General features: G+C 34.2%; 1 protein-coding gene across 2 annotated transcripts in view; it reads left to right on the top strand.

Moving 5' to 3' along the window:
* The window catches only part of nAChRbeta2 (nicotinic acetylcholine receptor beta2), a 181,345-nt gene that overhangs the window by 3,328 nt on the left and 152,611 nt on the right, over positions 1-25,406 (top strand). Inside the window, exon 3 of one of the 2 annotated variants that reach the window (XM_071593590.1) lies at positions 22,860-22,904. The exons of the other annotated variant lie outside the window; for it this stretch is intronic. Coding sequence (XP_071449691.1) covers positions 22,860-22,904 — 45 coding nt within the window. The remainder of the gene's footprint in view (positions 1-22,859; positions 22,905-25,406) is intronic. 2 annotated transcript variants of the gene reach the window in all.

Genomic DNA, 25,406 nt, shown 5'->3' with positions numbered 1-25,406 from the left:
GCAGTAAAATGAGTTTCTGCGGCCTTGGTAGACAGTATGGCTTGCTTGGTTGGATTTCATCGGCGTCAAGACTCTTTCTCCTACGGCCTTGGCACCAAGAAGTAGGGAAAATTACGGAAATAAAGGAAAAATACAAAATATAAAAATAATCTAAAAAACATCTAAAAAATCGCCTTATTAAAATGCTTTCCGTCAAAGAGGATGCATGACCTATCGGCCGCTTAGTGTTTCAACTTGGTAAGAATATATCGTGTCCTCAGAATGTCTGCATATACTTAACATGTACAGTTTTTTTGATAGATGTTCGTTATTCTCAGGTAATACGTAATGAGCGTGAAATAGTGTAAATAGCCAATAAATTTCACATATCGATTTAAATTACGTGAGAATCAGTAGAAAAGAGAAGAATAACTGAAAAAAATGGTAGATGACAGTTCAACGGTCGGTAATGGTTTTTCGCCACTTGGGCTTTGAACAAACAAAGATATGTATATTTCTGGAATTATTAAAATGTTTTTGATGCATGTATATAGAGAACGGAAAAGTTTGGAAACTAAAATTCCCTATCACAGTATAAATGAAGAGGTCATGAATAATAGTATGTAATTTAGAGTTTGCAAATGAAAATAAACCAGCACTTATTCGGATACATACGTTGAAAGAGAAAAACTGAGTTAAATATTGAAATAGGAGTCCATAGGAATAAAAATTATATTGCTATGGAAATAATAAAACTTTTCAAAGAATATAAACGAATTTGCATTGTAATCAGTGATTTTACTTAGTTTGCCGGTTACGTGGCCAATTTTGTTGCAATAAAAACTTTTATCAAAATATACATGTTGAAATCTGTTTTTAACGGATTTTTACTATTTAAAAAGTTGGCCAGAGCTTAGCTTGTATTATACGAAATGTTGAGACAATATCAGGCTTCATTTGCATAATTAATGTTGAGTGAACATTTCCGAACGAGACACTTGCCCCTTTTGAGGCAGAATAGTGATGAAGTTACCAATTAAACTTAGAGGTTACTTATGGACAAGCTATGTAGGTCATTAAGACCAACCGTTAACAAGCACAAAGAGCATGAAAGGTTGCTTGGGGTGTGGCCGTGAAGGCGTGAGCTGTTGCTGAGTGTTTCATGTTAGAAATTGGGCAGAAAAGGCTTATGTTGCAGGTAAAAGTTAGAAAAGAATTACATAGTATCATGTCCGTATCTTTTTAGAAGTAATTGAAACCGATAAGCGTCCACGTAAATTTTAATTCATGAGACCAACGGACTTAGCTGCGAGTGAAAAAGACATCCAACTGCCATTAAAATTTGATACTTTCCAAGCGGAAAAGACCTAAGGCTTAAAAGAAGTGCCCTTTTTCAACAGAAAATAGGAAAATACGTAAATGTATTTAATATTAATTGACTTTATTTATTTCAAAATTAAAAATTAAATGTTTCATGCATTCCAGTTATGTCACATACTTGTCTAAAGACCTACTTGCGATGTTTTATATATCCTTACAAATCAATCATGCAATTCTTATACATTTAATCCGTTACTTCTCTGTGATTTCAATGGATGATATCAAACACTCCTACTACCTCCTTGGATTCGCAATTGAAATTTGTGTTTGAGCATTATGTACACTTAGCAGGTGCTCTTTTAACTCTTGTATCTATCAATGTACCGTCAGTAGGCAATGGTAACACAAGGTGTGAAGGTAGTTTAAGGTAGTGAAGTATGGTTAGTGAACCGTTTAAAACTGTAGGTGGTCAAAGGCTAAAAACCGACAAAATTCTTAGACTCTCCCAAGAAAAAATACCGATACTTAATAAACCCTCCCTCAAACCCGCACACTTTCATCCTCTCTTCATTCCGTCCAACATCCTCCACCATGCCTATTATTACCTTGTTTTCCTTGCTGATCGTTTCACCTTTTCCATCCACACCCACATTATTAAAACTCCGATTTAAGCCTACATGTGGCTTCTACGGACAAGTTTCCACGTAGTACAAAACTACGCTTAATGTAAAAGTTTTAATTGGTCTTTTCGTAACACTCTTAGTAAACGCCCTCACCATTAATTCCTTCCTTTTTCTGTTATCCTCTTTGTTGAATACAGTAGTACTTCTGATGCTCCAAAAACATTGACCGTGTTGGAGCAAAAACTTCCAAAGTACATAAACAATGCTACCTGAGCTAGTTTTTGCCGTCCGATATTAAGTTGGAATTTCTCGAAAAGCTCATGAAACTGATCAAGTTTGCATTTTTTTTCATCTTATTCTTGTCATATTGATGTTTAAAATTCGTTCTTCAATAACTTTAACTCTAGGTGGATTGGTTAACTATGGTTCATTATCCGCAAATCTGTTTAATGACTTACCCAACTACTTTCACTCCTGCCTCAACACTTTCCTATTCCTCCCTTATTATTTCAACAGCAACATGAAACTACAGTAATAAGAAAAACTGCAGTAACTATAAAAAATGTAGACTTTAAATCATTTATAAGTAATCAAGGATGACAAAAACAAATAACGAGCATGGCGATAGACCGAATTTCGGCTTGATCATAGCTGTTAGGGTAAATATTGTCCAAATTTCTATTTTTTAAAAATCACATTTCCTCCAAATAAGAAAGCGATATTTTTTATTTTTGTTTCATCTACATTTTGATTTAATTTGAATTCTTTCATTTTGTTTACCTGTTGATTCTTTTTCGAGCATGGGCTGTCAATCCTAAATATTCTCAATAAAAGTTATCTGAAATATATTTCCATGTTCAGTACACTTGTTCGGTTTTATTTAGTTTAAAAGAAAAACAGTCAATTTTGTTTGCAATAATTTTTCACCCACTACCAGATTTATTGATTTGATCAAATATCACTCTCAAGTAAATACTACTTGATTAGTTACGTGTGCGTAAATATTATCGATTGGAAGTATACTTTAAATTACGTAAGAGTACATCTTCAATAGTTTCACTTATAACAATTTTTTTAAGATTTAACGTGCAATATGTACCCAATCTTTTAATAATATTACATTTTATTTAATATTAAACTATTTTTCGGCTTAAAGTAATATTGCTCCAGCTCCTACCACCCATAATATCATAGAGATCGTTTCCTCCTTTTATCACAGACAGAGCAATATTCCATTGCCCATCAGTGTCTCTGGCATCCGTTTCACTCGTTTATTCGATTATCTCAAAAAAATTCTTCCTTCGCATCTTATGCCGAGCAGTTATTAGATTGTTTTCCTTTCAAGCCAGTTTATTTTTCCATTCTTCTTTATACCCTCATCTCAAAATTTTCCAAATTAACCTAATCCTCTCACTTCAACGACTAACCAAAAATTACACTGCACGACAAAGTTCTTACTAGTCTTTGCTTTACATGAAAGGTGAAAGATTTTTCAGGAAGTAACTAGGAAATTCCGTGGATACCATTGAAGACATATCAGTAAATTCATAACCTAAGCGAGGAAATATTCAAGCAATATGGAAGGAATAACTTAAAGAAAGAGTTTTTCTTAATACATTCCTAGAATTTATGGGGATAAATTTTGTCGGAAGTTTTCAGATCAGTTCCCATTCAAAATAATTGAAAGCCAGCAATGTGTGATGAATGAAGAATAAAAAGTCTGATTTTACACGCTACTAAAGTGATACTTTGGATCATTACTAAGAGGATGGCAATCAGGGCAGATGATTACTTAGGGGATGAGCAGTTTAAGTTCAGAGACGGGTGATGCACGCGTGATGGCAAATGCATTATTAAGGCCATTAATAGATCGGAACATAGGATGCAATCAGGAAGTATGCATACATGTGTCTGTTTTTCACATTTCGAGAAATGATGAGATTGAATGAATTGGATGGAATTAATGAAATTCTTGCAAAAAATAAGACTAGATTGAAGGGAAATAGACAACTTACATGCAACCTGTAGATTTATCAGACTGCTTAGTAGCGAGAGGTGGATAAATAGTCAGGATCAAAAGTGTTAAGAAAAGAGCGGAGATGGGTATTTGTTGTCATTTCTAGTTTTTAAATAATATATTGAAAGCATGATAGAAAGGGTATTGAAATACCTAGATAGGCATTAAATTCGGTGGGGAATTAAAACATTAAGTCAAATTTAGTGATTTTGGCAGCCAGTTAGCTAAGGGGTACAATCTACGATGAATGTATTAGAAAACCGGTGAGATAGTAACAAGATGAGACTAAGTGTATGAAAATCAAAAGTTGTGAGTATTTGAGGAGGAGGATGTCTATGTTAAGCGTTAAAATTGGAAGGTAGATACTGGAACAGGTGGGGCAGTTTACTTTCCTTGGTAGTATTTCGACCAAGATGATCAAAGTAGTAGGAATAACAAGAAGAATTGAGTTATGTAAAAAGTATTTCACAAGAGGGGTGGAATTGATAGCAGACACATCGAGAAAGGATGGTGAGAAGAAACTTGTTCAAACTTTTATATGGGTGCATGGTTTTGTGCGGCATTGAAGCGTGGTCATTGAAACAAGATGATAAGCGTAGATTGGAGTGTTTAAAAAATGTGTATTGAAAGATGGAAAAGACATAATGAACAGGAAGGAAGCAAGCAAGGAAGTGCTAGTTACGATCGAGAGGAGAGGGAAATTTTAGCGGGATTCCAAGGGAAGCAGAAAAGGTGAATGTAAAGCATTTTGAATAGCAATTAGGAATGATGACTGAGATTAAAGATAAAACGCTAGGTAAGCGAGGAATGGGTAGACTTGTTGGAGGAAAGATATTTCAGAAATATTTCCTCTAATGTCAGTTGCCATGTTGTGTTTTGTTAGGATGAGTGGTTAAGTCTATCGTTGTTCAGATTAAGTCCTTCCAATTATACTTTAATTGGTAGAATACAATTAACAAATCATCTAAGACGTTTTTGTACTTTTCTTGGGTCTTCATCAAATATACTTTACTCATAAGCCGTGACTAGAATAGCAAATATATTTTTTAAATCATAACATATTTTACGATAACCCGTTTTTTAGCTGTGCATAATTTACCTCCAAAAATTCAATCAAATATCCAGTCTATATATTCTCCCCTAGACCTCGCTTTCTCAACATTCTTCCCTCTAGTACTGCTTTCAATATCCCAAAGCCATTTAATATCGCCTGCATACACTTGCCCTGCCTTCTTTAAAGTTATCACTAGAGCAGTTTCTAATTCCTTAGCATGCATAGAACTTTAAGGTTGCTTTATCTTTTGGTCTCTAAATTATTCTCCATACCCAGATCTCAAAATCCTTTAATTTACTGTTATCCCATACTCTTTAAGAACACGTTTCTAAGCAATTCAATATTATACTATACACGATAGTTTCCACTAGTTTTTGGACAATTCGCACAAATATTTAAGTTGCAACAACTTCCGGACCTCCTGGTAAAATTATTTCCAGCATATGCGTGGTGAAAGCCCTTAAGGACTTAGGGTAATCTTGGGTCTCGGGGACTTTAGGTAACGTGAAATTTGTGTTTTGTTAGCTTTTTAATTGACATTTCAATCATATACTCCTTAGTTTTCCGTTCATGTGCGATGGCTAATAAATAATTGTAAGTATGTTACGAAAAACTGAGAAAGGAAAGAGCACTCCATGCATGAAATATGCATACATAAGGGGAATAAAATCATTTTTCATTCCACAGAGAGTTCCAAGCAATACCATTGGCAATAAAAGGAGTGCTCCTATTGTTTATTGTAACAAAAAAGAAACGCCATTAGAGCTACTGAACTTAGAAGATATATTAGATCATGGCGGATGATGCGAAAGCATGAGCTCGTATCTAACCTTGCTGTAAGTTAGCTTTTATTGTTCTTACACTCAATCATTCAGCGAAAACAGGTCTTTAGGCTATAAACATACATGCTCCGCGTTATTTCATTCTTATTTCTGTGTATTTTCTGCCTCAATTTATTTCTCCCAGCATACCAATTATTTCTTTCTTGTCTGTGGTTCGCCAAGCCGTTATTTCATCTATCATAACACGCTTCAACTTTCCACTCATCTCTCAATACCTCCTACATTTCTTGCTAATATTACCGCTTTGTTTGATGTCTCAGTGTAACTTATTTTATTTAATAGATTATCTTATAAACATACCCATAGCTTAAATGGCTAAAATTATATCAACATCAGAGAATTTCACCAAAGTTACATTAAAGCGATTAGCATAAACAATCAACCCAGGATGATAGCAAGTACTTTTCTTTCATTTGGCTCTGAGACATCTTCTTTGTATATGATATTTTCCACAGTATTATTGGTGAAACATTGAAAAGAAGTCCCTAGATCAAATTACGACCTAGAAAAAATTGAATCATGAACTTATGAGTCACAAATACTAAAACCTAATTTCATAGTTGAAAACTAAATTGCGGGGGTTTGAATGCATGACTGTTTTGACTCCATTTGTTTGTTTTTTAATAAATTACTCTACTTCGAAATATTCAAATAATAGCGTTAATTTTATCATAACTGAACTTTTGATAGAGAAGAATCGAACGTTCAGCACAATGCTTCCAAAAGGATAATGAATATTTACTCCCAATGCAACTCTCACACAACGTATGACATCACCTTCAGACATACTCGATTTGAATTTTAAGAAATAGTATTTTGAGCAAAAGCACAGTTCTTTCTTTCATTGCTCTTTAAAATATATCAATGTAAATTGCTCATTTTAAATTATCACAGTTCCACAGTGAAAATAAACATCATTCCATTTCTCTGTCAGTATTTCCCCACCAATACTACACAGTTTAATGTTGTTTAACAAGAGCTTTGTAGACTTGAAATTTCACAATACTATAGTTTAAGTAGAGCTATTGACGGGTTGTCAGCTTTCGTTTCATATAAATAGATATGAAAATATTCCTGAAAGTAAACATACGTATTTTTATATTAAAATAAATGGCTTCAAATTAGAATTAAATGTTTTGTGAGAGCTTTCACGGAATGGTGTCAGCAAATACACTTTCCATTTCCCCAGATTTCCATGGTGAAGATAGGAAACCCTGGTGAAATGTTTGTGGTTTAATAAACATTATATGCGGATGAAATTCCGATTAGAAACATATTGACTTTAAAATTAGAAAATACTTTCAGAGGGATGGCAGCTTCCTTTAAACTTTTGTGTTCTCTAAATTGCAGTTGTTTTTACAAGAGTATTCCGCAAATTTTAAATATTACTTCAGGGAGAATAAATGGAAGTCAATAAAATCTAAGATGTATTTTCAGCGTGTAATACATCAATATAAAAATATGATTATTTCAAAAAAGATAATGAAAATATGTTGCATGCCTAGATTCTCTGTTCGACCACCGCCGCTCATGTCATTTTGAACTCTTACACTATTTTGAACTCTTACACTATTTTGAACTCTTACACTATTTTGAACTCTTAGTATATTTTTAACTCTTACAAAATTCTTTCCTTGGTCTCGCCAGCCGAGGAATGATGCTGACACTTGAGCATATCTCTAAGGCCTACTATATGTTCGAAATAAAAATAAAAGGGAGCAAAAAAATCTTCTCACAATAGTGCCGCCATGTTCACCCATATAGCCAAGAGGTCTTTCCTTCCCGTCGCCGTCTCGCTGCTCGAAAACCCAGCACCACCTGCAACCGCACCCCCGCCCTCTCTCCAAAATCCTACCTTTGCTTCCATCTCACGCCGCTGCCACTCTCGACCAACCCCGCCCCCCAGCATTATTAATGCACAAAGCGAAAGCTCTGGGGGAAAAGAGACCGCGAAAGGAGTACACGTGTGTTGGTAGCCGTATGTGTGTGTTAGTATTCGTTAGAGTATACACATACTTCGCCTCACCTGGATGCCATTTTTTTCTTCTTTTTAATTTATCTTCGTGGTCTAGTAGAAGACTCCCGAGATTGTTACCTTTTTTTCGTTACGTCTTTAAACATGTAAGTGTGTTTGACATGCAAGCGTGTAGGTTATGTTTGCGTAAGTATATTCGTGTGTATAAATATATTTTTTGCATTTATGCACACGAACTCTTCCTCCTTTCGGAAAAATCACATTCAGTCAAGAACTATTTTTCCTTTTTATATAAGAAAAAGAGAAAATCCCGAGTCCCTGGGAATGGTGGGATGAAATCCCGTCAAAGACGGGTTCGAAAGCTTGGGCCTCCTTCCTCCCACCCTTTTTCCTTCTCCTTCTGCAACCGCCTATTTAGTCTTTTTCTTTCCGTGAAAACTGTTTTTGGGTGACCGAGGGAAAGATCGGATGATTGCTAACGTAAACATTTGTCGCAGGCGAGAAATGGAATGGGAGGCAACGGATGAATGCTGAGAAAATGTGTGGTAGCGCGTGGGAGTGTGGGAAAGAAACACCTCCCACTTGCTAAAAAAATGACGCAAAAAAGACTCAAGGCCACCTTGAAAAATTTCCTTAAAAGGACTTCTGACGGGAGAGGGAAAATGGAGTGCTGTTACCCCCGTTTCTAGTTGACATGTTTGCGAAACCGTAAATTAGCTTCATGGATATGTTGGGGAAACAATTTTTTTGGCTGCTTCGAAATGACCAAAAATGCCACTTAACGCTTTGAGAAAAGATGGAGATGATATATTTTGTCGATTACACTTAATGCGAGGATCTTTGTCTGAATTTTCTGCAATCAGGTGATGACTATATATAATTATTCTAATCGATAATTACATATGCTTTCATGCGCTGAAAATTAATTTTGTCTCGGGCAATCCATTGGGCAATCAATGTGTGCAACCTACCCTTTTCATATCCTCGCCTTTTGTAATATATTTTAGAGTCCTAAAAAATGTAAATAATAATGGTTTTAAAGAAGTCCATCGTTTCATAAGTAAATTATTCCCTATTATTTTAAGGTTTAAATAACCCGAATTGGCATTGGCAAATCTCACTAGTCTCCTCATGGACTGTCCTCTGAATATTCACCTGAATTGCATGCCTCCAAAAATCAGCTGTGACAGAGATAGTCAACTTTTCAATTTTTTCAATGGTTTTTAATTGGAAAATTTGTGATATATTATTATTTTCAAATAAAACATGATATTCACACTACACAATCCTTCACTATTCACATTCATAAAAGTTTAAGACATGGTCCAATGCTAACAAATAGATAAAAACTACGGGGGGATACTTTCATGCAATGAGAACTGGTGGTTTTGTATGAAATATCACTCAAGTAAAAAGCCTTTTAATTATTTGCCAAAAAAATTCAGGCAAACCTTTCCAGCTTGAATTTAATTAATCAGTGGACCAGGAGGTCGTAGTCTCATGCCCCTTATGTTACTAACGTTTTATAATTTTAGGGCCTGATTATTTGAGTCTCTTCTTTGGTATCTTAACTCTACGCCTTATTAAGCATACGAAGTTTATATTTTCTAAGTTGGAGACTGGTGGCATTTCCCTCATTTATTCAACACTTGTTATGCTGGAGAGGGTTTTTTCGCCGTTTTTTAAATAAAATCGTTTGTTTTTCAAAATATATTAACGTAATAATGATAAAGGGCTACTGCTAAAAAACTTTAATATATTTTTCAATGAACATATTTCATTGCTAATTACACATTTAAAAGTAATCCTTTCTCTGATAATAATTTTAGTAAATAAATGAAGATAGGGCGAAACTCAATTTGGGAACTGCGTAAAATCTCAACAAAGTTCACCTTGTATTCATTCTATCACTCTAAATTTTCTCTTTATCATTACGTTTAATTGTTTCAGTAAACGATCGGATAAACGAATTGAATAAAACAACTTTTTTGTAAAAATAATCGTAGTTCAGTAATGCATGAAAATGACGCTCGAGGTTCACTGAATGGAACTATATTATACATTACGACTTTTTTCAAGAAAAATGCTTAACTATAAAATGAAATTTATTAAAATATTTTGGAATTATTTCAAACTTGAATGAAATATTAACCAATCGGTAATAAATTGAAACTTAAAATTTTTATTGACGGGAATATGATTTAAAAACATTGTTTCCTTCTGGTGTTGTTTCATTAATTATAGGAATAACCTGAATATCAAATCCTCGCTTTCTCTTTGTCTGAAAAAATTATGCCAATTCCATATAAAATTCTAAATGCTGGTTTATGTAGATACTAAATGTTTATAAGAATGATTTCCGTACCTGATTAGTACAAGTAGTGCCCGTCTAGTCTTGGTAAAAATATTTTCGTAATCTATATGATCCCATATTTAAATTCAAGAGCTTTCTGGGAGGATACTAAATTCCATGCGAAGGAAATTCTGTTCCTTTCCGCACTTACCGGGATATTTCAACTTAAGGGGCGACTACCCAATATCTATCCATCATTTGGGTGGTCCTCCAGGTCTACATTGCTCCATTGGGGTTGCAAGTGCTCTACAAGCTAATCATTTCCTTCGATTTTACTTTCCTCTGATGGAAATTCCCCGTTCATCACAGCTGTGTTTTAATTCTTCGTTTTTTTATTTGATCTTCCCTAAATTTTACGACTGTGGTTCCTTAAGCTCTTCATTTCGACAGTTAGTAAAATGTTAATGGTTTTAATTGCATTTCCTTTCTTTTACTTGCCGTACTTAATACCCGGTCCAGTGCAAGTAAAATGAATATCTATTGATATTTTCATTGCTATCCTAGTGCATGTGTCGTTGTTTCCGATGATCTCTCTCAGAAACCCAAGAATTATTACTGAGTTTTTGATAATTTGCTTTCTTAGATGATTTACTGAGTTCTATTCCTGGAGCGTTTTTATAAAACTTGAAGATCTCTTTTTAATATAGTCTTTGAGATTTATATTCCGTTTTTGCAACAATTGGTATGCGAGATGGTATTATTTGTAGTGTTGACTACTGTTGATTGTAGATTGTTGTAGAGTGTAGATTTGTAGAGTGTAGATTACCTCGCCGTTCATTCTACATCATGTATTTAGAGAGGCTACATATTCTACGATTTTGTTCATTATGAGGCGAAAGAGGAATCGACTGAATCCATCAACTTTGTAAAATTTCTCATGGTGTAGGGCGAAATTTATATTTTTATTGTTTCTACCGCTAATTTTATTCCTTTGATGTTTTTGATCAGGAGATTACGTATAACACTGAGAATATTAGCAGATAATTATTTTACCATAAATATGTTTCTAGGGTGACCAAGTCAATGATAGATTTTCAACGGAAATTGGAGAAGGAAATGGAGAAAAGTAACAATTCCTGATCCATTGAAGGAATTTAATGAAATTAAGACCAAATTAGAAATTAAATTACTGCCGAAAACAAAGGTGTGAAGAGTGCATTTTGATTCTAAGGTGATTCTGGGACCCAGACGACGAGAGAATGAAATATAAACATTAAAAGTTGAAAAAGTGAAAATTACAAATCAGTAGGATATTTCATCAGTCGCATTGAGAGAAAAGCCAAAGAAAAGGAGACTCGGAAAATTCTAGCGTAAAGCTTTTCAGGGAAAATTGGAGGTAGCTTTCAAAACCATGAGCCAACATTTCAATGAATGCAAATACCATTTGATTTAAAAATTTTGAAATTTTGACTAAGATATCCAATAAATCATATGCATGGAAAGGATATTCGAAGAATCTTTATGTAGGATAAGAACTGCAAGCTACGAAACTGGAAGGAGAGGATGCTGTGTCGACAGTGATGAGAAAGGTGGCTATATTCCCTGAATTCGATACAACAGTAAAGAGCTAGACGCCCAACAATATCAACTATATACCTGTAACCTCGAAACTAATAAAAATATCAGGAATAATGATTGGAAAAGAGCTATACAGCCTGGTAGGTGATGTCCATATGAGAGGAGAAAACCCGGTTGACTTCCTTTTCTAAAAACCGGAAAGACAAATATGAAAAAAAAATCGTTACAATAATTTTAAAAAACCTTGCGGAAAATGTAATGGTAATAATAATATCCTGAATAATTTAGGAGAGAGCAAAAGTATTCAAATGAGGATCAGATTGAATTTCGAAGCTGAGGGAAGATTCAGAAACTATTCATGCTCAAAGACTCGTTTTAGAGAAGATGATACATACAAGTAGAAGATAAAGTCAATCCTCTAGATAAACAAGACTGATAATAATAAACAATGTTAATAATGAAGGTCTGTGGTTGAAGCATGCGGTAAATGATAAAGGCTTGCTCTCAGGAGAAACACCATCTAACGGCTAATAGATCTCTAATGGGCACAAGAATGCGAGTTTTTAAAACTAGTATATGAGGCCTAATTTCCCAGGGATGAAGAATGGGAATGGGAAAATATTACAGTGGGCACTTACAGGAAGATAAGAGAAACTAAGTAGCCACATTATGAGGTACTAAACCTTACTGAAGAACAAGACCGCTCGTTTATGTAATTAATTGTAAATGAAGGAAACGCATCGGGAAGGAATTACAGAGGAAGGGCAAGGATAATTGCCGAAAAAGAGGTGTCGGAAGATGTTAGAAGAAATAACTGTTAGGGTGTCAAGAGTTGGGGTGGTAATAGGACAATTTTTAGACCTCCCACCACGGATGACATATGATATTAAGCCAAATATCTTTTGATTGAGATCTATCAAGACCTTAGTAAGATTAATGAGGCAAGCATGGCCAATAGTATTATCATACATTTAGTTTTATTATATTTATTTATAGATAAAGGTCTTTTTATTTCCTCTTAAATTAAATTCGTTTTTCTTGTTTTAAGCTATGAGGCTAATGACTAATTACTTGATTAAGTTTGGATGATGTAATTGATTGGGTTTTTACGAGCCTTAATGATGAAATGATTCTAGAGTTTTATGGAACAGGGCTGTAATTTTACCGCTCCTAATTCTTTGATGGAAGCGTCATCAGGTTGTGAGACACCCTTAAGGCGATGGGTCCAACCAGAGGAAAATTTTGGTGAAACTCCAATCCTGACCCAGAAAGCCCAAGAGTCTTAGAAGGGCTTACACATCTATTGATTTCAGGGTGTGCTCTTTTGTCCTTTCTTGAAGCGAGGAATCGCAATGCTGCTGTGGAAAACTTTTGGCAATACTGCCATGCTCACGATTCTGTTAAATAATACTATACATTTTTTGACTGGGTAATATCCGTCATATTTACGATATTTACAGAATTTTATGGAATATTTTGAATTATTCATTATAATTATTACTTTTATGAATTGAATGTTACTTTCACGAGTGTATTCCTCACTTATTTAGTTTCCAAATCTTTCCACTACCTAATCTTTTTTCAAATTACTACAAAAAAATATGTCAACTTTTTCGATTCTTGTATTGGCGTCAGCGAAAAGTTCCTCATACTTTTTTTTTTACATGGGAACATTACACACATCAAAAGGCATTATTTTTTATATATCTTTCTCTGGTGTTAGGCATTTTTCTAATGCCCTTTGAGTACCATGAATCTATCATCTATATCATTTGTAAATTTTATGAGATATCTTATCCTAATAAACCCTACTATGAAATACCTGTATTTATATCTGAGGTATATTTAGGAAATTTTTCATTGGTTGATAAACCCACATTTTATGCAAGCTCTTGTGCCTCTTGAACTAAAAACCTAAGATTAGTTGCATGTTGCATGAATATTGATCCATCTCAATCCAATTGATTAGTTACAAGTTTCTGGCCAACAATTTTTCTACTTAGGTTCTTAAATTTCCGTTGTATATGTTCATTGTTTTTAGTTTACTCGTTTTTATGTTTTCTCAGACATTTTGTGTGATTTCAATGTCATTTATTTAAGCCTGTACTTCTCAATGCATAATGCCATTTTTTATTTTGGAAAGCATTTAAGATTGATCAGAGGATTAACGTTAGGGCTTATTTTAATATTTGATGATGATAGAGCTCTAACAACAGCAAGTATAATATTTGTTCCATAAAAATTAGTATGTTAGCAGTTTTGAAATCAGCCGTAGAGCTTTGATCTTATGCCCTTGAATGCGCACGTTGATTTTTTTGTTAAAATAAGCACTGTTTATCCTCAGTATTCTCATCTCTCAAACGCCAACGTCAAATGTTCTCCATCTTAATGTTACTCTAATTAATCTTTTATTTGATACTTGGTACAACGCCATTTCCTATATGAGCATTAACGGATTTCCTATAGTTAATTTTATAGGCATAAATTCCTTTTTGAGAAATTATTATAATTTTACTTCTCTGATAGAAAGCTTAAAGGAAACGCTATCAGAATATTTGGCTTTAGAATAAAAATAGAAATCTCCGAAATAAATAGCAAATCAAAACATACATTATTCTACAGTTATAAAGACAAATATCGTGACTTCATTGCATCATTTAAAAAAGAACATGAGCTATAGTTGCTGAGAACTATGCAATACAGGAAATATTACTCCAGTCAGTTGGTTTTTATGATCTCAAATACATAGTTTAAATATTTACCTGAAAAAATGGATGATCTAGGATGAGGTTACTGTGCAAAAAGTCGGAATATGAAAACATTTCATAATGATTTTAATTGGTGAAATAGATGAGTGTGATATCGAATCATAAAGATTCCAAATATCATAGCCCAAACTAGTACAACGCACTTTTGACAAAAAGGGGAGAAAAATATTCTCTAGCACAAATCATAGCTGAAAACAAGCATAAAAATGCAACGAAAACTGGAAAAGCATACACGGGTGTCAAAATTTACATCTCGATAATAAAGAGAGGAAATTAAAAAAAAAACAATTTACATTTGCACCGACTAATCCATCAACAACTAGTAATCAGTATAGTTGTTTGATTTATTCGTTTCACGGATGGGACTGCGCGAGGACAACGTGTGATGATATAGGCGATATATTCGAAATGACGAATGGACGACACAGTCGTTATCATATAGAGTCAAAATGGCTCGATATTCCAGAAAATTATTCTAAAGCCGAAGCGCCATTAACAACCAGATTTTTATTTTTTATCAATGTACGTTGTTGTAATATAATACTGAAAAATATTGATGTTAATGCGATGTAATAGCTTACTGATTATGACTATAGAAATATATAATGGTAAAAATGTCTTTTTAGTAAATTCAAAATCTAAGTACCTATCTCTATTTGCCTTTAGTGTAATTGCTTGCCAAATGTATAGCATAGGGTGCAAGTAACGTAAAACCGTGTGTTGGCCGGTATATTGGGTCAAATAATTAACCAGTTTTATATTTCCTTTTATCAAATATGTTGAAATTATGCGATGCCATTATCAAAGAGAGTAATAATGAGTCAAAATCGTTTACAATAAAACACGGAAATGAGTTAAGAATGTGGAATTGAAAAATACGGATGATCAGTTTCATTATGTTTGCAGACCGCCATCATCTAAAATATATTTCCAAAACTATTCTTATCATTATTATAGTTAAGCTATTTAATAAGTCATCAAATCATTATAGGAAAACAATATGAGTGGACACATTTTTCATTGTTCTTATTTCTATATTTGCCACGTAGTTCAGGGTAACAACGCCACAATAACATTCCACTTCCGCAAAGTGAGAGGGTATACATTATTTAGGCTTATTTATTATATCACTCCTTTTAGGACTTTTCAATAAATTTAAAAATACAAAAGCATCCGGAAAACGATACATTGACTCATTTTAAAATCCTTATGATCGCTTTCTAGATATTACTTTTATAGGCTAGAATATGATTCAAATTATTAAATGAATATTAACTAATTGAAAATTTTCGTGTGTATTAATGCTATCAAATAAATATTAATAAAATCAAATTAACCACATAACGGTAATATGACCACTTTCGAAAGAATTTCTTTTAGTTAAGAGGAGACTCTGACAAACAATTGTTTCAATCTTCAATTGTTATTAAAAATATTAGCAATTAAGTACCTATACCTGAATTATAACTAGCGATATTAAACTTTGGGTTAATTCAGGTGAACGGGAGGGTTTGGATAGAATAATTGTAATACTAAGGTCTTCAGAGATATCTTGTCTAAACGAGCGTGCGAATCTCCTTACTTATTCTTTAGGTGCCGATGCTGCAAAATCATCGGGCAGACCTGCCTTTAATGCATCAGTGTCGTTCGAAAGTCGAAGAGAGCGTCCACTATAAATGGGAAAGGGTAGGGAGAAAAGAGGGGGCTGTGGGATGTTAAGAAAATTACGGGAGGGGTAAGGGAGAAGAGGGTTACATAAAGGAGGCCTGAAAAAAAGGAGTTGAAGTGCTCCTTTTTAATAGCCGACCCAGGGATTTAAAAATTGATCAGTTGAAGGTGATGTCATTCAAAAGACAGCTCCCCCCTTACCTTTTCCTTGAGTGAAACTGGGGCTTTAAAGCTTAATTCTCATGAATTCTTCACGTCGGCTCCTCCTGTCATTTTCCAATAAAGAAAAGGAGTGCACTAAAGTGGTAGATGAATTTTTTGAGGAGTTTGGGCGCCTCGGGACAATGAGGGAAGCGAATACTTTACATCCACGGTCCACGTCACCCAAGCTCATTTTAAAGGATGACTGGCTGGTTTATTAGAAAATGAACATGCTTTTACTATTCAAATACCTTAAATATATATTTATTTCCGAACGATCTAATATTTTTATCAAAAGGACGAAACGTTTTCTCATATATTGCATCACTCCTTAGTGATTAAATAACATTTACCGGAAGTAAAAATAAGTAATTTGAGATCTGGGTACAGTTCACAAAAATGTGTTTTGGGATTGCGTTATTGAACCCATTGTTCTCTTTATATAGGTTATAATCACATTAGAGTGGCCTGCCTTTCACTGTTGAAAATCGATGAAATTATAAAAATTCTCAGCGTTTTGATTATAAATACTGCAAAGCGTATTTTAAAACTTGAGAGAAGAAATGATCAAATTTCGAGAACCAAAGGTAGTTTATTAGGAAGTAAACATATTTATGGCCTCTTTAACTCGTACAGGATGGTAATAGTTAAGAGAGGGTTTAATTGTGTATTTTGAAGTTCATTGTGTTTTTGAAATACCAAAGGAATAATCATTTTTCTATTTTGTACAATAAAAATGACAGTTTTAACCCTGTATGAAAAAGTTTGAAAAGATTGAAATGATGCAGATGGCTGGAGGTGAAATTGTTGCACTGGTTAGTTTAGCATATTGCACAACGTTAATTCATAGGAAAGAAACAAGCGTTTAACTTTAAAAATAAAAAGCTTAAACTTTATTACAGGACATGAATAAGTAATTTTGTTTCATTACAACAATAACAATATTTACAAAAATGTAAATAATAGTCCTAAAAATTGACAGACCGATTGTTAAATAATGACTAGGTAATATTGTTGTGGAGATTTTTGCCCTTTCTAGTAATCTCTAGGCGTACCTTGAGCCAATCAGTAAAGAGTTTTTCCGAACAAATTGGAATACACGACGATGTGGTTGCTATAGCGTTCCCCCGTTTCTGTAGTGAGTGCGCTCCTTTTCGTGCAAAACAACCTCTAGTTTTAATTTTATAAGGTTTGATATCTAGCATTTTAGCTGCACCATAACTTACGTGTTTCTTAAATGTAGGCATGAAAATTTGAGAGAGCGTAATGTTAAGAGAGGGAGACTAACGACGAAGTTTTAGTTATGTTGCGGGAGAGGAATTTTTCCAGTTGAAATCCAAAGAAGCCAGAAAAGGTACGTGGAGGATATCTAAAGATGTAGTGTTACAGCTCGCGTGAAAAGGGAAAATTTCATGAAAACGGGATTAAGTAAAACAAACATTGGCTAAAAAAAGGAAATGAAGAATAAAATGCGGGACAAAATAAAGGAAGTTCACCAAATGCAAGTAGGTATCTGGTAGATAATAGGTATTTGTAAGGGACTGCACAAAACCTACCGTTGATGGTTAAATAGCTTTTTATTGATATATTATGGATTTACAAGGCTGAAGTATTCGTAATGTGAGCAACATCTTGAAATTTATTCTTTATTTATTTAATGCTCGCTGCCTCACGATACAGTGGCTTATTTAATGCACCGGCGCAGTGGAAACAGTGCCGTCAACTATGTGCGACGGTGTCTACTTCCCTCATATGAAGACCATCGTATTCTTTAAGAGTGTTTTAGACACTGACCCATTTACGCCCATTTTCCATCTCCTGCCCATTGAGGAGAACAGAAATAAGTTGTCTCACGCTGGCGCGAGGTTGAACGCCTCCGCGGGAAGATGTCTCTTGCATGAGAAATGGAGCTCTATATGCCGTAAAACAGTGTTTTCCTCCGCTGCTTTCACCGTTTTATACCGATACCCCTTGCATAAGCGTTTGAGTGTACCTGGCTATATGCGCTAGGATTTTTACCGACCATTTCCTGTTGCTTGTTGTTTTGTTTCTGCCCTTTTGTCCCTCGCTTTACTACTCCTATGCTTTCACCTCTAACAAAGGATGCAACTGGGACGATGGCCAGGTGTTTCCCAATAGTGGGTGCATTCCATCGGATATTGTAGAGCGAGAGCTCGAGGAGATTTTAAAATGGTGGTTTGTGAAATGGGATGCTTGGTTTTGCAAGGTGTGGGGAGACAGATAGTGCTTGCATAGTTCGGTGATCATCCTTTCAAATGGATAACACGCCCATGTACATGTGTTCTTCGTGTTCATGTATGCTTTTACGACCGGACTCTATTTATAGTCTTGGTATAAAGCCGACTTCACTATTTTATTTCCTTCATTTCTCGTCTTTTATTCCCTTGGGAATGATTTCAGGTGAGCATTTCATTAATGTATTTGCATAGTTACAAATATAAAATACAAAAAGTCTAAATTATGTGCTATAGTCTATTTAGTTGACGAGAGTTTAAGTAGCCATTAACTTGAAGTAAAGTTATTCCTATTGACAATAAAAGAAAAAAATGTGCCCAAATCCCTTAAAGCATGCCTTGTTTCTACAGTGGCAGTCGCATAGTGTACAATGTTTTCCCATAGAGACTTAGGAAATGCTTGTCCCGGAAATACGTGAACTGATACATTATCATAGTTAGATGCAAAATAAAATGAAGCTACCGTTTCCATGTGCGGTCATTTGGAAATATTAAAGTCCACTTATCCTGAACCAAGAATTTTCAGAGAGACGTAAAAGAAAATAAAGCCAACTTTTTGAATTTTTGATTGGTAAAATTGGACAATATAAGGCATAGCTGAACTGCTATATATGTTTTTCTTTTCCTATGTTTTACCTCACTCTTTCGTACCGATTACATTTTTCTTCATCCGTATTCTTATCCTCTATTTTTTCTATAGCATATAGGCAACATTTCTCAACGTCGGTCCATGTTCCCACTTTTCGGGAATTAATGTCTTCCCCGTACAGCATTATACTCGTATCAAGGTCTTCTCTTATTTTGTTATTTTTTATAAATCCCATACTCTTATTCGTTTTTTTGCAGATATTTTCTTTTTCACTTATAATAAAATATTTTTAAAAAATTACAAATAAATAAAATTATTTTTTTTATAATAATACCTCATTTGGTCAACCGCAACATCGGAAAAAACTTGTGACTTATTGCATTTTCCCACGGAATTATTTTAGAAGGCTCAAAGTGCTCCACCATTATACGGCATTATCAGGTGCAATATCTAATCCTTCAATCAGTCATGCCATATCACTGAGAGACGTGTCGTACAAAATTAAAAAATATTCTGCGCAAAAGTTCGTTGCCCCTTCCGATCTTATGAAAATGTAAACCTTCCAAGAAATACAGCCTGAAACCATAAATTTATTCTTTGGGAAAATTTTAATCAGCATCGCAAGTCAATCAAGAGTTGGGTAGCATAATATTAAAATATGGGTTTAGAGTATACGTTTTGAAGTAAATTTTTAATTTGTTGTCAGAAATAACAGTACTACTTATCATCAATGGAAAATCACTTACGCTAAAGCAAAACAAAAACTACGACGGAGGACAGTAGTTCCCGTTTAGGTGGAGAAGGCCATTTTAATAATAAAACCATCAATATAGGCGAATGGCGAATAAAAGATATGATCAGGAAGTCTTTTTTTTAGGCCTGGAAAAAGTATTTGCACGAAAATATTAATGAAAGTGTTTCAGAGCAAATTAGAGGAGTAAGAAACATTTTCATAGTCCCTAGATGAATCATATTTCTGAAGGGTAGTGGATAGGGACTCGGTAATCATTGGTAGACAAGAGGGTCAGAAAGTCACGGAAGTCCACTATTGCCAGTTATTTAAAAAAAAGGCTGAATTTATTTGTAGGAAACCAAAGAGAGGTACTTGAGATGGGAGCGGAGAAGGTTGGGGGCAAATACGTCATGTAATTTGAAGATCATAGAGCATAGCAAGGGCAATTTGACCAAGGGAAAGAAGTCACCGCAACAATACTGAATACCAGTAGAAAATGATGCCATGCAGATATATTTAGGCTTTGAAAAGATTAAATCAAGACTAGGAGAATGTACGATTCTGTGCGGGGCCATTCAATAATCACATGACATAGTAGACTTCCAATATTGTGATAGAATCCCTTTTTTGTGTTAGTTTTCACCTCCAAACTTCATCTGTGATAATAAAATATTACATTTCATATTATATCATTTCGTTAAAACTAATAATCAGATATTTAATTAAAATTGGCGATTTTCCACAAAATAAAATTTATTACGACCAGTTACGATGTAACTACATCATCATTATGTACCTTACCTGATGAGATGTAGTTAATTCATTTATCTGATGATGATGCAATTACATATTAACCGGTCGCAATAAATTTTATTTTGTGAAAAATTGCCGATTTTGAAATTAATCATGATATTCCACTATATCATGCCTGAAACGTTTTTTTATTAATAATAATCAAATAGTTACTACATTACTCGGATTTGCCCGAAGAGTATGGAATAAAGAATATGCTTTAGTTTAATAAAATTAGTTGGATTGGATCTTTATCATGAAAGGTTTATTTCCGTAAAAAAATTAACCTCATTAATGATTATTAAATAATTTTAACGGTTTTTCAAACCTTCATCCATATATTCAAGCAGTTTGTATATTAGGAATAATCAATCTTTTTTCCATGAAAGTAAATATCATGCACAATTACTTCGTTAACCTAATGGATCTTATATTGGCTGAAGAATGTTTGGAGCGAGGAGATTTCTAAAGAAAAATCATTCTTCAGTGCGTTGAACAGCGTACATTTTGCGGATGATTTTAATTAATGGAAATATATTACAGAGTCCAAATAGCGAGTCTTAATCATGAATTTTGCTTAAATATATGGTCGGAAAATTTGTTGCAGTGAATTAATGTGCCTGAAAAACTTACTTACGAGTGATTCTAATGCGATCTTAATCTCTTTGTCAATATTGCAATGATTTATCGTACCGTCTCGGTGCCTTAATAAGTTCGAGTCTTTTCGGAAATCCCAAATGGAACAGGAGCCATCATGGGAGTTTCGGAATAAATGCAGCTATTTTTATTATTTTGAATGAAAAATGTGGTTAAAGCAGAAGAAATTTAAATTACTAGTTACCTTCGCGAGTTGTTTTTGATTGCATAAAAAACAGCCCAAAATGTTTATATAAATCAAATTTGGGTTGAAATAAACCACAAAGTATATAGAAGAGCTGGCCTTAGACTTGGTGCTCAGCTTACTTATATTATCTCCATTTTTCTTCTCAAGCTCTGAAAAATATCATTTAACAAGCGTAGTGGATTTTCTCCAGCATAAAATTGATGAAAATTTGGTCATAAGTACCCTGACAGACCTCAGGAACAAGCTTCGATATGCTCGTTAAAGACAAAAAAATAGTCCCATGCCTATGGTGTATTATGTAAGATGTGAGACCAGATTCCATATGTTTTCCCTTTTGTATTTGCAAAACTTAGCACTTGCCCATGAAAAAGGTATCCTTTGAAAGTGCCTCTCGTAGACTTTGAGATCATTATCATCAGGGTTGGAAGCCTAGATTTGGTTTACTGCAGCCCTCCATTTTACTTCATTAAACGTTGAAATAGACATTTTTGTTCGAAACAAATCGATACCTATTTTATGGAAAGGGTGTGAAAGGGTAAGTTCATTTGGAAGGCTTTGTGAATAAATATTTGAACACAGATCTCATACAAAAATATTGCATTGGTAGTTTTCAGAAATACATTCTCTGTTCGATATATTTTACCGCCTGAAGAATTTTTTTTAAAAATTGCTCCAGACAATTTAAATCTTTGACAACGAAGCGACAGTGGGTCTTTACATACCTTACGAAATACAGGTGAGAATATAATGTGTACACACATGAACTTTGTGCTCAACAAGCTCGAGTATCGACCCTGCCCTGAAGCGTATTGATTATCATTTTTTTTAACAACAAATGTACGATAAAGTTGTTGATATAGATTCATCATGGAAATTGCCTGTACTTGATGATAACGTAGAACAGTAAAATATATTTGTTATCATTTTAAGCAGCATTTATGTAAAGAAATGAGCACCTATCTTAAAGTTCCATGCGGTACTATGGCCCCTTTCGGCTTGTTAAAAATGGCACTGATTAGTGACACTGATAGTGGGAGGAAGGTATTTTTATAGAACGCATAATATTTCTAGTCCAACTTATTTTAATAATTTCAATTGTTTGCAAAATTTGTTTAAGTGAACAATTTCTTGGATTTATGAAGATGAGGAAGGAGAATTAATCTTTCCAACTGAATACACTATTTAATCCCATTTCACTGGTAATCGGTATACTCATTGAAACTGTTGGTCATTTTCGGAATTATTTACGCACTGTATGGCATAACTATTATATGTTTGTGTTAAGCAAATAATAATACTTGACTAATAAGTAATTATTTATTTTCCAGAACTTGAAAAACCAAGTGATGACGACGAACGTTTGGGTGGAACAGGTGAAAAATATTTTCTTTTTCATGAGAATTGGAGATATTTTTTAAACATGGCAGTGTTATGTCAGGCAGGGATATTCAGAAATTACATAACGCTTGCCTTATGAGTCTTATAAATATATTTTTGCTAATTAAGCCTAAAGCTGACTTAACTGCTAAAGTAAATTATATTAAAGATATTAAACTAATAATTTATTGTAATTTTTAAATGAACGTACCTATGGTCGTAGAGCAATGAAAAACGATATAGTGGAGTCCGTAAATATGATTGGTACTGAGTTTGTTTAAGAGAGGTAGATACAAACAAAGTGACAAGTAAGGAGAAGATAGGAAACACCCACTAGGCTGTGTTTGGGAAACAGTGTCCCACGTGTACTTTATTCACACACATACAATGCAAACATAATAAATATTGAAACAGACCTACAACTACTCGTTCTCTAGGGTATGTTAAGGAATGAGATTGACTCTCATGAATCGCATTCACACACGCACTCAGGGTTTGCAAGGATATCTCCTATGCCAGGGACCCGTTGTACTGACACAGGAATGAAAAACAAAGTAAAATAAATACCATTATGCGGTTGACGGGTCAATGACATAGGAGAAATCCTCGTGAACTCCAAAAGTGTTATTCGCAAAGGTCCCTGTTTCCGAACACAACCGAGTGATTGAGTGAATGAAGGAAAACAAGGGTACATCAGTTTTATAATTTTGTATTCATCTGTATAATTAACGGATCAATGGCATAGCAGGCATCGTTGTAAACCTTGAACGAGTAGATTTAGTGACTGCAAACGAGAACTTGGATCTCTCTTTTTTATTTATTTTATTTTATTGCTATGTGAGTACAAAATCAAGGATTTGCAAGGATCTCTCCTGGCATAGGAGATATCCTTGCAAACACTTGTGTGTGTGAATACGATTCACGACAGTGACTGCTATCCAAAACCCACTACAGTGATCAAGTGCTTGTAAGCTCGTTTCCTTATTCATGTTTTCTCAATTGATTTTGTGTGATTGAAGTACACGTGGGTTACTGTTTCCAAAACAAACCTAAGGGTTCAACTGTGTGTTTCCCATATTCCCCTTACTTGTCACTTTGTTTTTACCTAATCTCCTTAAGCAAACCTAGTGCCAATCAAGTTTACAGTAACTGCTATTTTGTAGATGTAATTAAATATATGAGGACAGTATTATATTTTCATGCCATATTTGGCCGCATCTTGGCACTAAAAACATATAACATGAGCTAATGCGAATACATTTCCTGTGTAGGGCTATTTTAGAATAATCTAATATAAATTGCCTAAGATAATTTAATTTTAGCATATTCTTCCCGTTGAACACTCATATTTAAAATATAGATATACTTTGGGGAATTAATTAATTATGATTGTAAAGGTGATATTAAGCATACCTATTTTTATAGCATTTGGCCAGGTTTTGTGTACAATTATAGACATTTCCCATATTTCACGTTCCATTTATCCAGCAACATCGGGCATTTCCGTATGGATAGTTACCCTGTTGTGCTACAACCAAGCAATGGTGGAAAAATGACTTTTTGTTTTTAAGTAAGAGTGGGCTAGTTAATTTTATCCTGCAGCCATCCTGCGAGCAATGGCCGCTCTTATGGGTAGACCGGTTAGATGTATGCTGGTCAGATACAGTTAAATATGTTTCAATGACTGAAAAGGGAATGGGATATTGATGGTACCTTCGATATTATCAGAGTTCCGCTAGCATCTGCAATTAGCGTGGGCGCTACCGAGACATTAGTTCATATGAAGTGAAGTTTTAAAGAGGCTCAGGGATAAGCTCCGATTACTCTGGAGTATCGTCGTATCATTTTATTTGTTCTTATAGGAAGAAAGCACTTTTTACGCGCTTGTGCATTGTCCACCCAGAAAAGAACATTTGAGCCTGCAGTTGATGGAGCTAAAACTAGTCACATCACCACTTGATATTAAATGGGGCTCCGCACACAAAGTGTCTCACTGCATACGACGGGATCTCGAAGACATCAGAACAAGGGGTGTGGTCCCATTGACTTAGACTCCTCTGTATCAGTACCATGGCAACTACAACTTATTAGTAAAGTCCCACAGAGCGTGACGTAGAATATATATGTATACTTAATAAAATAACCGTATTTTGTGAAATCACGTATTTTTAAATCAAGCGCAACGCAATAAAAGTGAAGAACACTGAGTTTTATTTTCCGTGTTTCAAAAATGTACGATTTAAGTCCACAATATTTTATTGATATGCGGTTGGAAGAAACTCTCAATATAGTGGCTCCTATTAAAATAAATAAAAAATTACATCGAGCGAAACTCGTTTTACTTTCAGCATTGGTTAGTTTTAGAATTTTTTTAGGTTCATTAAAAACCTCCGATTATCCGGTAGACTACTGATTATAATTTCTTAATCACAGATCTTCTCGTGAAATCATCTCATGTATCTGACCACTGACTTCCTACCTACTTTATTTTTTTAATT

The sequence above is a fragment of the Hetaerina americana genome, unplaced genomic scaffold (genome assembly GCF_022747635.1).
Source record: "Hetaerina americana unplaced genomic scaffold, ioHetAmer1.1.p SCAF_6, whole genome shotgun sequence".
NCBI lineage: Eukaryota > Metazoa > Arthropoda > Insecta > Odonata > Calopterygidae > Hetaerina > Hetaerina americana.
The sequence above is the reverse complement of the archived record's forward strand: the minus strand, read 5'-3'. Positions and strand labels throughout refer to the sequence as shown.